The sequence below is a fragment of the Indicator indicator genome, chromosome 6, assembly GCF_027791375.1.
Source record: "Indicator indicator isolate 239-I01 chromosome 6, UM_Iind_1.1, whole genome shotgun sequence".
NCBI lineage: Eukaryota > Metazoa > Chordata > Aves > Piciformes > Indicatoridae > Indicator > Indicator indicator.
Window position 1 is genome coordinate 31641799 of NC_072015.1, and position 19285 is coordinate 31661083.

The following is a 19285-nucleotide window of genomic DNA, read 5'->3' on the forward strand; positions in this document are numbered from 1 at the left end:
CGAGCCTGTATTGATAATGAGGATTGTTCTGGCCCAGGTGCAGGACCCTGCACTTGGTCTTGTTGAAGGCCTTGAAGTTCACCTGGGCCTACCTCTCCAGCTTGTCCAAGTTGTTTTGGATGACATCCTGTCCTTCTAGCACATTGACAGCACCACTCAGCTTGGTGTCATCTGCAAACTTGCTGATGGTGCACTCAATCCCACTGTCTATGATAAAAATATTAAACAGTACTGGTCCCAGTATGGAATCCTGAGGGACACCACTTGTCCCTGATCTCCATCTAGACTTTGAGCCATTGACCACTACCCTCAGAATGTGACCACCCATGAAATGTGTCACTTTTATTGCAGTGAACAAATACCAGGAAGTGGAGCTAAGCCTGCAGATACTGCATGCAAATAATCAGCCATGTGTTTTGAGATTTGCATGTGCCTAGTGGAGTTAGCTCAATCTGCACTGGTGTGACAGAAAAGGTGTGTTGTGAGACTACTGATAACTGCCTGTGAAAGCTAGGAAACATCCACCCTCTTGTGATCACTGTAGCGTTGGATCAAAGTGGCTGGTGATTTCTGTCAGAGGTTGATCTAGGTGTGACAGTGCTTTAAGATTTAAATCAAATTATAAGATAGCTTTAAATGAGAGGAAAGTATGGTGTGGAACCACCATACAGCCTTTCATAGTGAAAATCTCCAATGCAGGTATTAGTTTAGTGCTGGACAGGTTCTCTGATAAATCAGATGGTCTGAGAGGAAAGTGTCCTATAAAGAACATGGAGAATAGGTTTGAGAATGAACACTGCCTTGTACAACAAAGAAAAAATTGTTATTCCTCCCCAGTCTATGCAAATGGAGAGTGGTCAAATCTCAGTGGTGGGCTAGGAACCTGCTGTGGAGGTAGAGTGAAGCAAAGGACCCATGGTCCCTGTATGCAGACAGTTAAGGATGAAATTGTAGCACTCATCACTGAAGTAATTTCTTGATATTTTTCAAGCTATATTGCTAAAGCTGTAATGCAGTTAAGCAACATAATTTTCATCTGATCTTATTTCTGAATCCCAAACAGTGCTCATAAACCTTTTCAGGGCAAGCTTGCACTTCAAAGGCTTCATTCTTCTCTGCTGTTAATGGCTGTGGTGTTTTTGAACATATGAACTATATGCTGATTTGCACCAGCTGAGAATATAGACCTGATGGTTTTATATCTGACCAGCTGTCATAGTTTCTATCATGTTGTATTGAACAAAGAAAAAAAATAGTGTGTAAGACTCAGAAAACCACAGTTAGAGAAGCAATATCTGGATTCTCCAAAGGGCTACTGTGAGCTAGAGGTAGTTTTTCTCCTGTTATTTAGGTACAGCTAGCTCAGTATAGGTTTGATCAGTACTTTAGCTCAGAGACCTACAGTTGAAAAACTGCTCAATGTAGGCAACTGCTGTGCACTCAATTCCTTATAGGCCTTCCATAAATTATTGTTAAGCAGATTTATTTTTTTTTACTTCCATAGCAATGTCTAACAGTATGTTTTAACACATTCTTACTTTGTCCTCCAGAATAAGCATAATTTTAATTATTTTTGATAGCATGTACCTGAATAGATGTTTATACCCTGCATTGTCTGTATCAACAATTGCAATTACTTAATCTTGTCAGAAAGTACTTAAAATTGTGGTCATGGCCTCATTCAATGAGTAACTGAAAAAAAAACCTAGATACTTGGATCTGCAGCAAATTGATGTTTAAATCATAGTGTAAAGCACATAGATAAACATTTAGTATTTAATCATCTGTTAAAATGAAATGCATTTTCAATTCTCAATCGCTTCATATCAAAATGAAAAGGTAATAAATGTCAAGACTTGATTTCCCACCCTCATCCCTCTTACACTCTGTGTTGGTAGCATCAGTTTTCTAGTGGTGATGTCTTTTTAGGAGCAGGAAGGTCATACTGCCAGTTGAGCAAAATCTTTTTTTTTTGGTAACTGGTTTTGGATGGTTAGAGTTTGTGCTGGGGTTCAAGATGCTGCCCTTCTTTACACTGCTGTTTCAAGACTGCTTCCTGCCCCTCCATGATGAAATCATTTCTACTATCATTTTAGGAATGATCAGTAACTATATTTGTGGTATATTCTTTTAGAACACAGCTTTTAGAACATTCCATGGCTAGTTCCCTGAAAGCTGTTTGGTATTTCATTTCCGAAATATGCTTCCAGAAACAAAAGTTAGGCTTATCTGCCCAAACTTAAGCATGTAACAAATAGCTTGAGTGCACACTCACATGGTACTTATCACAGTGAGAGTTCTGTAACCAAATGTTTGATTTTTAGATAATCATAATTTTAGACATCATGCTGAAAATGTAGCCTGTTGTCTGTCTTCCTGCCATGATCTTCATTTGCTATATATTCTGCTTCCCCCATGACCCATAAACCCTCCCCCCCCCCCCTTTTTTTTTTTTTATTTGAGTCTTTCAAGTTTTGGTTGTGCATAAAAGACTAATAATAATCCTTTTGTTTTATAGGTAGTAAGTCATGATCTACAGTTGGTGATACCAATGTTAAGAATGGATGGGGAAGAAAATGAGAAGGGAGATGATGTCGATGAGCGTTTACAAACTATTTTGACAGAAGAATCCCAGAGAATGACATCAGGAGAAAATGCTGGATGCAGCTCTTCATCTCAGCAGCAAACAAAGCTTCTATCAGATGAAGCATTCAGGGGCCTTGAAAAGAAAAGAAAAGAGAATGGCACAAATGGAAGGGCACTGTCAGGATCAATGAACCTGGATGTTGTTGAAGCAGACAAACCTGCAAATGTCCCTAGAAAAAGAAAGCAGATTTCTTCAGAAGACATGGAATATAGTGAAAGGAAATTACACAAAGTAGGTGAAGAAGAAGATAGTGTAGCTGGAGCTGTAAAGGAGGAAGGAGTTGCCACTTGTCTTGGTGATGACGTATTTAATTCAAATTTCCTGTGTCTACATTGTGATTTCAAATGTGCTGATGGTGCCATGATGAAAATTCACAAGGAAAACAAACATTCACAAGAGGTGCCAGCTGTTTTTCCTGATAAGTTATCTTCTTCAGAAGAAACCATTGTTGGCTGTACACCTGGGAACACAGACAAAGGCAAAATGAGTGATCAGTGTTTACCTTCCTGCTCTGATATGGAAAAACATAAACAAGAAACCTCCTCTAAACAATCCAAAGAGCAAACATTTCCTCACTCAAGCTTCACAGCTGAATGTAGTTCAACATTACATATGCATGTTAAGCAAGATCATGAGAAATCCAAGATATTTTGTTGTGATCTTTGTGGTTTTCAGACTGGTGAGGAAGATCTCCTAAATTCTCATTTCCTTGGCAAGACACACCTTCGACGCCAAAATCTTGCTGCCCGGGGAGGATTTGTACAGATACTGACAAAAAAATCCTTTAAAAAACAACAGTCTACTGCAACCAAAGAGAGGAAAATCAGAACAAAACCTGGGATGAGTAAATTAAGGGCAAGAACTGCTGATGCAAAAGTATTAAGTGTTTGCAGTGCACTGAAAGGTGCAAAAGTAAGCTTGCCTAACCAGAATGATGGCACTGAACTTGCTGAAATGATACTATCTTCAGATATTCCCACTGAAAAAACAGATACTATGACAGAAGAAACATTGCTTTCTTCTGGTGTAGAAGGAAATGAAGTCCATACAGAAAAACTAGAAGTACCAGGACCCTCAGAAAATGCCTTGCAGAAACCAGAACTCCCTCCAAATACCAAAAAGCTAGTTAGCAGTTTAAACATAGCAAGGAAATGTAATAGATTGGAATGTAAAAAAAATGTTGTCTTGTTAAGATCTTCGTTTGGTCAGAGTAGGTCTTTTAGATTAAAAAGGCAGGTAAAGAAAAGGTACAGTTTGTTGGGTAACAGTAAGAGAGGCAAGTCTGAAACTCAGAGAGTACAAATGAAGCGTATCTCCAGCACACAGCTTAAGCCTGGTGATTCAAGCCCTATGTCACATACAGAATCAGAAACAGATGCTAACAGTAATTGTAATACTATTTCAGAAAATCAAGGTCTTACTGAAGATAAGCCAAACACCCTTTCTTCCAGCACTACAGATACTAAAGATTCTGACCTTAATCTTTCTGCTGATTGTGGTGTTCTTCATACTTGCATTGACTGTGCCCATGTTTTTCAGAACAGGAAAAGTTTGGAAAACCATGTTGCAGAGCTTCATAGAGAACGGATCCAGTTTCATTGTCAGATGTGTAGTTATTCCTCTGGAGTCAGGGAAGACATGGAACAACACTGTCAGGACAATAAACACCAGATGGGTGGTTGTAGCTTTAATTGTCAACTCTGTTCATTTACCAGCTTGAATGTGATTAGCCTTCGAAGCCATATGAGTGAAGTACATAATATGTCCTATAGTTGTCCAGCTTGCATTCTGCTTTTTCAAACAGAGGAAGAGCTGAGAAATCATCAAAAAAATGAGAAACATGATGTTTCATTATTTCAGCAAGCTACTGCACTGAGTAACAATGATCAGACTTTGCAAGTGGTGCTTTACGCTGACTCAGTATCAAACAATAGCCAAAATCTTGTAAAGGAAACAGAAGTATCAATGAAAGGAAAAACTCCAGACTCTTCTGTCATAAATCATAGAAATGAACCAAAGCATTCAGTTCTGAATAAAACTCAATTTCAATGTAAAAAGTGTTTTTATAAGACAAGGTCTTCCACAGTTCTTACAAGGCACATAAAACTCCGGCATGCACAGGAGTATCACTTCCTTTGCAAAGCATGTAACCTCTACTCACTGAGTAAGGAAGGAATGGAGAAGCATATCAAAAGAAGCAAGCACCTTGAAAATGCTAGGAAAAACAACATTGGACTACGGTTTGAAGAATGTATTGCAAAGGTTTGTGTTGGTGTTGGTGGTATTAAAACAGTGGTGGATCCTTCCATTTCCACGAGTGGGAATACAGATCTAGATAAAGAAATTGTACATGTTTCGTCCTCTTCTGTAGAAAACGTACCAAGAAATAAGGAATTCGTTCTACTTGATCAAAAGATTGCTGAAAATGAGTTGGTTTCAGCTAATGCACCTAAAAGAGGGAAACCCAAAGGCACTGTATCAAGGACATGTACCCATTGTGGTCTTTTGGCCTCCAGTGTTACAAATTTGACTGTTCATGTCAGACGAAAGCACAGCCATCAGTACAGCTATTTGTGTAAGGTTTGTAATTACTACACTGTAACCAAAGGAGATATGGAACGCCACTGTGCAACCAAAAAACACAAAAGTCGTGTTGAAATAGAAGGACATGGAAAACAGAGCTCAGAGATCATCATTAGCCCTGAAGGAGGTAATTTTGAATTCATGAACAAGAAGGTTAACAGCCCCATGGTTGCTTTGTGTGAGCATGTTGAGGATGGTAACCAGTCATCAGATTTGGAGAATTCTGTTGTAGACAATCAGGAAGTTGAGCAAGGAGATCCTGAACTACAAGTTATAAATGCCAGTAGCCTGCCAGATTCAGACCATGCTATCAATACATTAAATACAAACCAAAGTGTATTTCTGGAGCCAGTGAGGGTTACTCAGGATGATGACCCATGCCTTCAGAAAAGATCAGTGAGTGCAAACAACAACAGATGCTTACACTGCAGCTTCGTTGCTCATTCTTCTTCTTCTTTAGAGCTGCATGTGAAGCGAAAACATACAAAACAATTTGAATACCACTGCATGGCTTGTGACTACTACGCTGTTACTCGTAGAGAGATGATTAGGCATGCAGCAACAGAGAAACATAAAATTAGAAGAGAATCTTATGTTTATTCTTCTGGGGAGGAAGCAAACACAGCAAATACCACTAAAGAAGGAACTGCTTTGTCTCAAGAGGAGCACCATCACAGTGCAGAAGAAATGAAAGCTGGTTTAGGTGAAACCAAATGTGCCAATGACACAGCAGGAGGTGATCAAATGAATAAAAGTTTAACTGAGTGTATTGTCTTAGATGAAAATGTGTCTCCAGGAATGCCTAAAAGTGGCAGTTCCCAAAATGCAGTGGAAGGTGAGCTTGAAGAGGAGTCTAAAAATGAAGAAGACCTTTTTTGTGAAGGATTCCAGCAGTCTCCTCGGAAATTTGAAGTTGTTGAACTTGACAAGGAAGCATCAATTAAAGAAACAGGTTCTTGTGACCTGCAGAAAAGTAGGCATGGTCAGGAGCTGCTCAGCTCAGATGATGACTGCCCTGCAGAAAATCAAAATAGATCATGCAGCACAAACTTGAATTCAGGAGAAGATGAGGGAAACTTGGAAGCAAATAGAGAAAGCCCTGAAACAGGGTGTACAAACACAGACAACAAAATGTCACTGGAAAAGAATAACCCACTTATGCTAACTCTGCCAGAAACAAGTAGTGCAGTGGAGCAACCAAATTCTGCTGGAAACATTGGAGAAATGGTACAAAATATACAGAGTTTAGTGGGTGACAGAAGTTTCAAAGAGGATCCTACCAGGGAGACAGAAGAAGCCCTTATGGAAGCACCACATGAGGCAGAAGTAACTATAAATAACAATGTTTGGGAGGCAGATGGCTCAACAGCTGATGGCATGCAAGAAAGTAATAATGAGGCTTTAGGAACAGTTATCAGTGCTGCTGATAAAGGCAAGGCAATGCACGATTTTGCCAAGTTTGATTCCTCTATAGTGAGGCTAAAAAGCCATCAAGATGGGGAGGCCACTGACCAGTCTACTGAAGGACAGCTGTCAGGTCGAGTGAGAGCTAGTGAGCTCATGGTGAAAGCTGAGCCTTCACCAAGTGGTGGCAAAAAGAAGAAGTCAGAAGGGATTTCCCTTGGGGAATCAACACGTATTCGCTGCGATGACTGTGGTTTTCTAGCAGATGGCTTAAGCGGACTAAATGTTCACATAGCCATGAAACATCCTTCAAAAGAAAAACATTTTCATTGTTTACTCTGTGGAAAATCATTTTACACAGAGAGCAACCTTCACCAGCACTTGGCCAGTGCCGGGCACATGCGAAATGAGCAGGCAAGCGTGGAGGAGCTGCCTGAAGGAGGTGCTACCTTTAAGTGTGTGAAGTGCACAGAGCCCTTTGATTCAGAGCAGAGCTTGTTTCTCCACATCAAAGAGCAACATGAAGAGCTGCTGAGGGAAGTGAATAAGTACATTGTGGAAGACACTGAGCAAATAAACAGGGAGAGAAAAGAGAACAAAGGCAATGTCTGCAAATATTGTGGGAAGATGTGTAGAAGTAGCAATTCCATGGCCTTCCTAGCTCACATCCGTACCCATACAGGTATGGAAACACTCTCTTTACAGGTGGTTTCTTTGAAACAGAGTGAAGTACATAATTGGCTTTTTTCTGCTGCTAATTTCTTTAATATTTCTTATGAACTAGTGGTCATATTGCCTGATGAACCCCAAAAGAAATTCAAAATCACTTAAAGGAGTATGAGAACAGTGATCAAAGGGCAGAAGATGTAAGCATAGTCATCCTTCTGCTTTTTGTTTCATATATAGAGAGATTTCCTTCCCTTTAATCTAAATTGTAACCACTAATTGGTTCTTAAATTTATATAATGAAGCAGTGGTGGGCTGAGAGGACAATTAGCTTTTCTTTCTGTCTTCCTTGCAGTTGTTTAATATCCAAATTGTTTATTTAATGTCAGTTTAGTTACACTTTCAGCATTACATAATGCTTCAGCTTCAGGATAGACATTTGATATGACATCATTCCTAAATAAATACCAATAAGAAGCAGCAAGAGGTTTTTATAGAAATAAGATACAGGAATTGGTCAGCCTTTTAGGAAGGTACTGTGTAATGCTGGTGTGATACACAGGAATGCAGCATCTGATTTGTTTTCTGTGCTAATCACACTTTCAATTCACTTTTATGTTTAATTTTAAGTGGAAAATTTAAAAACATTTTTTGTAGAAAAATGCATAAGCTGCAGTTCTAAATTTATGTAAAAATTCACTGCGATGTTTCTATAAACCTGCCATACATTCTTTATTTTAAATAGACAGCTTTTCTAAATCACTGAGCTCTGCTTAGACAAGTGGTGTCTCCATGGTTGAATTTATGAGTGGATTTGAATAATAAATTCACATTTCAATGAACATATTTTCATTAGAACTGTAAGGTTTATTTTACTGTACTTTTAAATAATGGCTTATTATGGAAGCTATAGTTTAAATTCATGCAGTATTTGAAACTTAGTGCATGGTTACAAGGACGAGAACAAAAAGGTAAGAAAAAGGAAACATAAAAGGATGGTAATTCCTGGCATAATCCTAAAATAGTTTTGTAAGTTTTTTTTATGAAAAGGCAAGGGCGTGACTGGACAACAAAGTTTAAGATTAATCTCGGGTACACTGACATTGTATTTCAAACCTTTCAAAGTATTTTACTGTAACTGCAGTATTCATGTATGCCAATAACTCACATACTTGATACTTTCAGCATTACTTCTATCCTGTCAGTAACAGTTACCTGTATTGCTTCAGCTAATATCCAACTTCGAATGTAGCGTTAAGTTTTCAGAGGGATGCTTGTGCTCACATGGTCAGAACAGCTGTATGAGCCCTTAATATGCCCTCTTACGGCAGATAAAACTGAATAAAACTAAGGGGGAGGATGCTAATGGAGCTCGCTTTAGAATTCTTTATGCAACTGTCTGGTCAAGACATGTTGCTTATAATTGATGTGTCCATTACTTGAATTCTCTTGTAATTATAGTCAATAAGTCTTGTAAATGTGTTAAAGCTCACTAAAAGCATACAAATTCAAGAACAGAGTAAGGCTAATAATTTAAAATAATCAATGTAGGCATTTCAGCACTTAATTTCCCTTGTGTGTTGATAGCTGATCATTCTTAATCCATTAAGATTTATTTAGTCGTTTACAATGCAAAATAGGTTTGCACTGGTCACTTGTGCCATTTGAAAATGTCCACCAGGTTAAGTGCAGAATGTAGTCCATTAGTCTTCCTTGACTATATGTATTAATTGCATTTAAAATCAAGTTAATGTGGATGTGAAAGTGAGGTAACTATCAATATACGACAAAGCAACCCTACTTATATAAGTTACATCATTGATTGTAACATTTAGTAAAAGTTAGTGTACTTTTTAACATCTTGTGTGTAGGTCTTACCATGAAGTATATTTTTATTGTGCTTTTGGATGGCCCTAAATATGCAAAGCAATAAAAGAACATAATTCATTTTGCAAGTCACTTTTTGGTGGTGTGTGTGGAGGCTGTAAAGAAGGGTTACAGAACAGAGTTTTATCTGCCCGCTTTCTTGCAGCACCTTTAAATGAAATGCTTTTCTTATGCTTTGCTTATTGCATACATAGTAATGTGGAGACTTTTATTAATAGTTAACGGGAAGAAGGCTTTCTCTTCCAAACTGTACCTTCATATTTGTGATTTCCTTTGTGTCTTGTAGAACAGTTTCTTCCAATCTGTATCACAATGGATGCAGTTGAAAAAGAAACAAATATTTTTGGGTTATTAGGAATGGTGGCAGAGGGTACTGACCTGCTCCACCAACTGGGTATACACTGGCTTGCAACATTGGTGAGGCAAAGTGCAGTATTTCTAGCTTGCCTTCTGTTCCAGCCTAGCACCAGGTGCACAATAGGAGCAGAACTGCACATTTCCCCAATTATTTTTCTGATTATGTACTTTTGAAAAAAATCTTTCTTCAGCATCCAGATGTCCATATATATGTTTGTATATATGTGACCATATCGAACTCTTTGCCTTCTAAAATATTTTTTTTTATTGAGTAATTGATGATGGTTTCTGGTGGGGGAGGGAAGGGAAAGTTGTGGAAAGCCATAACTAATGATTTCCATTAATAGAAAAATAATGTTTCAAAATACTGTTAAACAGTGTAGGAGATTTTTCACATTGTAAATGAAAGGGAAGCTTTGCTAGAGAGGAGATAACAAGTTAAGTCCATCACATGCTGACAAGTGAAAATGAGGAAGTGTACAGAAAAATAAAAGGAATAGTAGAGGTGGAAGACTTTTTAGTTTGCAATTGATGAAGGTCCCATAAACTTAATTAACAATCAACATCTGAGGAAACATCACCTGCAACCACATCATCTTTGTTTTGTTTCTTATCAGATTTTTCAGTTAATGTAAGGTTTGCTCAATGTCAGCATAGTATCTTACTTCCTGTGTCCTAAAAGTAGGAGGTAGTGGTATGATGATACCGTGTGCAGCTCTTCTCACTTTGTCTTGGGCCTGAGCTAGGGACACAGCTATGCCTGCAGGTGCAGGTGATGTTGCCTTTGGCTGGCTTAAAGCAGAGGCAGTAAATTTTTCTAATAGTTTTGGGTCTCTATTGTCTTAATGTAATATAAGGACTATGAATCCCAATTTTTTTTGTAAAATAGTAGTAAAACAGTAGCATGGCTTGTGTCTGTCTGACCCGAACTCTTAAATTTAATCTGTTTTCAATTTGGTGGGCTTTTCCTCCTGCAATTGTCTTGTTAAGAGCTTTATTGTTTACTGCCACCATCAGAAAATGTACACTTTGCTTCCATGCTGTAACTTGTGGCTAAAGTAATTCTGCCTTTTTTTTTTAAAGTAATTTGGTTAGAAACATGCTGTATTGAAAGTATTTTTCTCTTTTTTTCTGTGAATTAAAATCCAAGTGTAAATCCAATAGTATCACATTTAACACAGCATATGAGAACCATTCAAGTCTGTAATGATGTAAGTATGACTAAGAAATGGTTAATTGCTTCAACATTATTTCAGATAGCCCTATGGCAAATGCAGAATTTTTGTCCCATTAGGTCAGCCTTTAGTCTAATGTCCTCATCTTAAGTATAAAATTTTGGGGTATTCTATCTAAGAACATACTAGAACAAATTTGGCATCAGCAACCTGAAAGGGAGATGTGCTGCTTTTGTTTCACGTGATGAGTACGAACTGCAGCCTGCCAGCACTTGAATTTTCATGGGGTTCAAATGAAGATGTTAACAGATATTCAGCTCAGGATTTGAGAAGTAAATAAAATACTCAAGGCCTCAGTGATTTTTGGACGAGAGCAGTCAACAGAATAATACATTTCTGTATTGTCAGCACGGTGTAGCTATGACTGTTCTGAACTCAAGTTCTTCACAAAAGAGTCATGTAAATGGAAAACAGCAAAGGTCTTGTATGGAAGCCCTGTGGGACACCTGCAGTAACAGAATGAGGAACAAATTTACAATTTAATCAGTAGAAGAGAAACTAAGGGAACATAGGACTGAATCCACATGGCATTTTAATTCTGTGACAAAAAAGAACAATATAAACACCAATAGATTAAAAAAAATCCTCTCCATCAAGCCTTGATGTTATTAATTGTGTAATTAGTCATAATATTAAAGTTAAAACATTAACTTCTAATATTCTTTTAGTTAATGCAAAGGTAGGCTTTTTTAAAAAATTATTTGCATGTGTCTCTCTATAGAGTGACTGCACTGTTGATTTGAAAAGTCACCAAATTAATGATTAATTTAGTTTTACCAGGCTGATTTAATTCTTTTTTTTCAGTGTGATTGATAGAATGTGATTGCTGTTACCTGCAGTCTCAACCAGCTTTTGATATTTAAACATATAAAGCTGACTAGATATAACCATTCAGGTGCTAAATATATTTTACATCTACTTCCCACAGTAGAAATGGGAGTATTAAGAGATCTGGCTTCATTGTCATTGAACTGTGAAATATTCAACCTTGTCTGCCTGTGCTTAGTACTGTTGACTTTTTTATTTCGCTTAGAAGATTAAAATTAAATGCTTCGTTTTTCGTCAGCTTTTGGGAATTAAATTGAAATTTAAGACTTAAAATTTTTACTAAGAACCTCAATTTCACCAATGGATTCTTGGAGGATGTTCTGTTTTCAAGGGCAAAGCAAAAAGGTTCATTGATCAAGTATGATATAGTGCAACATTTTTCTTATCACAGCTCTTTATGTATATTTATTAAAGATCACATATTTCATATTATGCTTAACAGCATTGGAAGAAATACTTCACAAAACATATACTAAATGTAATATGGAGACTCTATGACCATATTGTACTTACTTTTAACTGCAGTTCTATGATTCTGATTTATTGATTTAAGGTCAGAAAACTGGAAGGTGCTGCAGCCTACTTTAGAATGGTGTTGCTGCTTAGTAACCATTTCAGTTTAAAAAAATAGTTTTTCCATACTAGAGAGAGGATCACCGTTAATTAAGACAGGCAAATAATTTCACTTTTTGTTGAACTGATGTGATACAAGAAATAGGCTGGTACTTCTTCCTTGGAGAAATAATTTCAGAGTTCTTTGGTCTGCAGTAGACATTTAATATTAAAGTTTGTTCTTGAAATAAATAATAGCCAAAATGTCAATACTTCTGGTTTGCAGAATAATCATAAATTCTTGACCATAAAACAGTCATAAAGGCATAATATTTTATCCACTGTATATTCATACATTGCATGTCATTACAATAGCTAGGTGATGAATCATTTTCTCTGTGTGACAGAACAAATCTGAAATACCAATGCTAATGTGAAATCTATTCAAAGTCTGAGGACTTGTAAAATTACTTTAAATGTATTTCCTTAAAAAACAAGTACAGTTTGCAGTTTACACCAGTTTCAAGCCACTTCAAGACCATTACCTGAGTTTTAGCATTACCTTTTGCTGTCTTGCTGAAAGATTATCTACATAATACATGTTGTCCTCTTATTTTAACATTTGGTGGATTTTAAAAATAATAACATTTAAAAAAGAGTGAATCATTGTTAAAAGTTAAGAGAATAGTTTCCACACTCTTGAACTTTAGTAAACTTTAATGAGTAATGTATAATATGTACCATCTGTGTCCTGGGAGTTATAAATTTATGTACCAGATCCTTATTTTTGTTAGGTGAAAATCTCAAACAGGTTAAATGTGGGATAGGCTTTTTTAAAGGTTATTTTTTCCCTGGGATTTTTTATTTCTTTAACTGTGGGTGATATATTATTCTAATTCAACTCATATCTTATGCTAAATTTTACTTAGGATCAAAGCCATTCAAGTGCAAGATATGCCACTTTGCAACAGCTCAGCTTGGAGATGCCAGAAACCATGTCAAGAGGCACCTTGGGATGAGGGAATACAAGTGTCATGTCTGTGGGTGAGTAAATTGAAACAGTCTCCGCTGTGGTTAACCAGGAGAGGAGTGCAGGATATGCATTGTTTCAGAATTGAAAACTGTGATGTGAGCAAGAGTGGCTAAAATTATGCATGCATATCCTCCTTTCCATTGTTATGGTAAATTCCTTAAATACAGTTATGACATTCTTTTCCCACTTCTAATCCTGCACTGAAGATGAGCAATTTTATGGGCTACAAGGTCAATTTGAACCTGTAATCTGTAAATTGACTAAATTATAGGATGTTCATTCACATTGCCAGGGAGAACTGTAAATTCCATTTAAAGACATAAAAAATATATAATATAGACTTTACTGTGTGGGGTTTTTTCTTCTGCTATACTGTTATAATTTTAGTACCATTAGCAGATTTCTGGACTCCATTAGGGTTTTCATTCTTTACAAAAACAAAACAGAAGACTGATTTTTCAAACAAACGGAACTAAAATATTGCAGGCAGAAGACTTTAAAAATAAATTGAAGTCTTTTATGTATGCTTGTGTTTTTGTTTGTTCCCCCCCAAAATCTTGTTTTTCTTTTTTTTCACTTAATCGTTATTTCCTCAGAAGGATCGTTCATAATGTTTAATTGTCCTTCAAATGTGTTGCATTTAATAGGAGGCATTGAGACTCCTTAATGCAAAACTAATTAATTTAGCAGAAATGTTTAAAAGGTTTTAAAATGCCATGGCATATATGGTACATCATAGGACATTCAAAGTTGGATTTTAATACCCTAGTTCTGATTAAAAATATATTTTAATGTTATTATGCTGGAGAAATTAACTAATATATGCATCATATAAAAACATTTTACTCAAACCTATGTAACCTGCTATAGCAGTGTTATGGCTAAAGTGTAGAAAAGCAGAGGTTCAATTAGATGATGCAGTCCACACATGAATGGTGTGGTGTGATGTCGGGGATAAAATTCAGCAGGAGGGCTGTTTTAGCCTTCGTATACCGATCTGCTGCAGGACAAAGTGAGCTACACGTTTTAAAGGACAAGTGAATCTTCAACTGAAGATACAGCTGAGTGATTCTCACTGATTCATCTCTCTGGTTTTGAAATAATTTTGCATGCAGCATTACGAGATACTTTGGATGTTTTTTACTCACTTAAGAAAATTAATTGCTGACTTCTTGAAACAAGAAATAAAAATGTATGAGCCTAGTTCTTAAGTCCACTGAATATCAGTAGTAGAATAACTTGTGCTACTCTTTATTTTGCAGCATGCTTAAAATTAACATCATGTGTGGTAGGCTATTTTATATTGTTTGAAAAATGTTATTTACTGTCTGTGCTATATGAATTGCCAAGAATTTGGCATGGAAGATAGTTAACAACTACAGATCCACAAAACTGTTTAGCTAAGGCTAAGCTCTGTTCTTTAGAAGTTGTCAACAAACTTGACAGTGGTTCTTTTTTCAATTCCCTTTTAACTTAAACTGAAAAATCATCATAATATTTAACTATGTTACTGTGAGAGGAAAAGTAAAAAAATCTCAAAGTAGCTAATACCATATCTTTTATAAAGAGGAGAATTAAAGTGATTAGGATTTGGCACAGTACCCAATTTTTTCAAAACCTCATTCCTTCAAGATTGGCGCATTCTTAGAATCTGTCTAAGAAATTACACAACTCTCAGTTGCAATTCACGACGCTTATGCAAGAGAAAGAACCACTTAAACTGTGGAGAATGTTAGTCACTTTGCTAAGCTGATTGCTTTCTGTATGTAGCTGGCATGTCATACCTGGTAGCCAAGCAGGTATTCATTTCTCACTTTTGTGTAGTATTGTATTGCAAATTTTCATCAGCAACACGAAGCTGTGGTATTTAGAGATAGCAAAACAATGAGTTGAAGAGATGTACTAAAATACTCCCATGCTCACAAAAATCTGATTTATATACCTGTTTAATCATCACATCTCACTTAATGTGCATCAAAATTATATTTTAAGAATTATATATTAACACTGATTTAATTGGAAAAGGTGTTTTTGTACTGTAGCTAACAGTCCTGAAGAGTTGATCAGGATTTTGAAGGAGGAGGAATGACCGGGGCAGTTAGAACCATAGTCCAAATAATGAATGTGCCACCCTGAAATGTGGAAGAAGAGAAAAAAGTGTAATAGCCTGTGCTATATTTCTGCTATTTTTGTTGAAAGGACTGGGTAGTGTGTAGGTTAAAAAAAATAAAGTAGCAACATAAAAGAAAATATAAAATTGCTGGGATTGGCCATCGGATTAGTGGCACTATAGAGCACTGGTACATTAACACCACTGACAATGTCAATTCATTATCATTGATGGCTAAATAATCTTAGAAATGCTCAGTGGACCTATTAGTTCCTGAACATAAGCAGCTCATGCTGCATTTCTTCATTAGCTTTAATTGCTATAAATTTTACCTTTTTAAAAATCATGCTTTAAAAGGTGAAGTGATCTTTCAGGAACATTAACTCTGTAATTTTGTCACAAACAGAAGGTCCTGCACTATGTTTTCTTTTCTACAGTAGTTAATATCCTATCCTCTGACTTTTAGATTCATAGTAATAAGGCCTCTGCTAGTTCTGAGGATAAATTGTGTTTCAAAAGCTTTTGAATCTGCTTGGGTACTTTTTAAAGGTGAAAGGTCAGTGCAAGATTGTGGTGTAGTGTGATCTCAAAATACCACTCTTTTTTTTTTTTTTTTTTTGAGACAAAAATTATGTGGAAATCTTTGTCTTAAAAAAAAAAAAGCTCTATCTGTGGTGGTGTTTCAGGAAGGGTTTGCTGTGCCTCGGTTTTTCTAAAGGATCCTCATGTTTACGTGATACAAAATACACAATATATAATTCACTTAGTTGTTGAAAAAGGCAGTAATTCTGCTGTGGATTTTTTTTTTCCAATTGAAGCTCAGGGTTTGTTTTTCTTCAGCTGCACAGCAGAAACTACATGACAGAAATTGGACACCGCTAATGTTTTAACATTTGGAATAAACCGTCTGCTACTCATTTTCTTATTGCAGATGTGTGTTAATTGTTTTCTTCCCCATACCCACGGCAGTAAAATGTATCCCATTATTTCAAAGGTAGTATCTATTTTCTGTGACTAGTAAACTAGAGCATATTTGAATTTAACTTTTCAAAGTTTGCCTCTGGAATTGGATGATATCCTGGCTTAGATGAGCAAATCTTAGTTGGCCAGCATTTTGTTTGTTTGGTTTTTTTTCTTCGTTTGCCTGGTGAAATACAGTGAAAAGGCTTATCATGCACTTTTCAAATTTTATGCCTCAGGTAGAACATGAAAAATGCATTGTTCTGCACTTGAGGTTTTGAATAGAATTTATAGGCAATGTTTGATTTAAAAGTGCATCTACTATTCCCTTGCATTTTTCTTGCCTTTGCTTTCAGAAACCGAATTTTCGGGGATGTAGTTACATGTTTCAAGTAAGAGAGGCTGCTTCTTTCTTTACTTTCCTTTTTTTTTTTTTTCCCTTTCTTTTTTTCCTCCCCTTTACGACTTCTTAAAAATCTTCTGAGGAAAATGGGCATAAGGTAGGTTTGGATTTTAGGACAATTTTCAGTACTTTAAACGTGCAGATAAACACTTTTTGCTACCTTCCTGAAAACTGAAAGGACATTTGTAGCAATGTCTTTATTGTGCTTATTCCATATATAGCACTCAAGTGTTTTAAGGAACAGAAGTATCTGTATACAAAAAGGACTTTGGAGGGGGCTTGAAAAGGTGGTTGTTTTTGTTATTTTGCTGAAGTAGTTCTTGTCAGGATTTTTGTAGTCGTTGTTTATTTTTGCACTTAGTTTGTTTTGGGGTTTTTTGGTGGATGAAGATTTTATTTTTTTTTTTTTTTTACTTTATGCTCCTCAGTTCTCTATTTGCTTTGAAACTCCTTTTCCCAATTAATTCTGGAGATGTTATAACATGTTCTCCTAAATAAGTATTTTGCTAAATTTGGTTATTTTATAGCCTCATATAAACAAGCTTTGAGAAGAGTTACAGTGTCCCAGGCATGGAAATAACTTCACTTTTGCTGCAGTTGTAAATGCTAGGAATAGTTCAGAGATCTTAATCTGTATAAAGTACAGTATTTTAATGACACTGGTTGCATTGAGAATGTCTGAAGAAAAATACTTATCTGTATGGAGAACAGCGGCTAATAGATCTTTTGTTTTTCTTAGATAAGAATGTGCTTTGACCAGCTGCATCAAAAAAATTGGCAGTACTCCTGTGTATTGTGGTCTAAAAAATCTTTTTAGATTTTCAGGGTTTTCTTAACTGATGATTGTTAATGTCAGGTTACTTTTAGTGAATGCCTGCTCTTAAGATTGCTTTTAGCAAGCGAAAAAGACTTATTCATAAATTTATCGGTGGGAGCAGGAAAAACATTGTATTTTCAAGGATGCCTTAATGTACTGTAATGTAAATTAATTATTTATACTTGTGCAGTTTGGGAGATCTTAAATAGCAAGTTGCTACTCTAGTAAAACTATTTTTGTGTGGTATTACCTAGATTTTGTGCATTAGAAGGGATCTCTGTGTAGATGATTATAATGTCACTTTCTGACCTTTGCAGCTTGAATAATTGTAAATCATTGCTTCATAACGTGTCAGAGAATGTCTGTACTAGGCAATTAAATGGCAGAATATAATAGACCAAATTATTGCCTGTCATGTTTTCAACAACACAGTTAGTATTTGAGTTACACTTAATCATTACGTGCATTAGCAACTTCATTGGAATCCAGCTTCAGGCTGAGCATGAAATACATTACATTATTTAAACCTCTAATGGTAGAAGTCATTTATTTGTGTTGAAGTGTACAACATGCAGAGTTTCATAAAGCAAGGAACACTTGAGAGCTTAATTTATCCAAATCAAAGTCTAAATGCAGATAAACACAAGTGGCAAAAATTAGTAATTTTTATAGGCTGGAAATATTTAAAAATACATGGTTGTGGGTAATTGCAGGCAGCAGGAATAAATTAAAATCACTATTTTTAGTCAGCTCTGAGAACTAAAACTGTTGTATACTTAAATCATCAAATGCATCATGAAATTGCATTTTTGGACGCAATATTAATCACATGTATCATACCTACAGAGGTGTTTACACACACACAAAAAGAAAAAAAAAAAAAGAAAAAGTATTAGGTTCAGCTGTTTAGATCAGAAATAAGTGTGTGTGAAATGACTGTTCCAGATCCAGCTATTTTGAATTTCTCTGTCTGCATTTTGCTGTTTGGTCCTATTGCACACTTATGTCTACTTTTACTTTGGTGAAGAAAAATGAGGTGAACCTGCGTGCAGCTTTCCAAACCTGCATGCACACTTTTAAACAAACTAATAAGAAAATACTAGAAAAACATAGAGTAAGGCAACATATGTTTTCTATTATCTTGCCAATTTTTGCTCAGTTATCTATCATTTGATTAGATTTGTGAACCTGACCTTCAATACACAGTCTCTATTTTTACTATTTAAGAAAACTACTTGAAATTGAAGCAATTTACTTTTATTCAGAAAAGCTTCCAGCATCTTTTAAACAACTGGTATGTATCCTGTGGTGTGTTGGGTGAGAGTCTTTCAGCCTGGAAGTCTGCCATGGAACTGGCAGGAGTTAAAGTCAGTGAGTGGGAGGCTCTGGTACAGGCAATGGAAGGACTCTTCTGTTTGGGACTGGTATTACACCTGATATAGAGAAGTCAACACCAACTTTCTGACTTACTAAAATGTGTTATTAGCAATTTGTATGCTAAATTGGATTATAATAATGATGTACTTGTTGACGAGACAAAGTATATAAGGGACATACTCATGACAGTGTATGTTTGTATTTGGAGGCAGTGATTTCAGATCAGTTCCTGTGCTGCAAACAGTTCAATTAAATGCACTTCCAAATGGTAATTGTCGAGATGCACAGTGGTGCGACTACACTATGGACAGCACAGGTGACCAGTGCTTTTACAGGTGTGCATTTTAAAGTTTTGACTTTACTGTAGATTGCATTGATGTCCAGGATGCGTATGCTTCTATTAGACCATAAGCAGCTTGCTCTGGA

At 36.2% G+C, this 19285-nt stretch overlaps 1 protein-coding gene across 1 annotated transcript in view; it reads left to right on the forward strand.

Annotated features, from left to right (window-relative positions):
• The first annotated feature begins 2551 nt into the window (after positions 1-2551).
• The window catches only part of ZNF407 (zinc finger protein 407), a 333287-nt gene continuing 316553 nt past the window's right edge, over positions 2552-19285 (forward strand). Inside the window, exons 1-2 of the mRNA XM_054381843.1 lie at positions 2552-7316; positions 13089-13203. Of these exons, the coding sequence (XP_054237818.1) occupies positions 2552-7316; positions 13089-13203 (4880 nt within the window). The remainder of the gene's footprint in view (positions 7317-13088; positions 13204-19285) is intronic.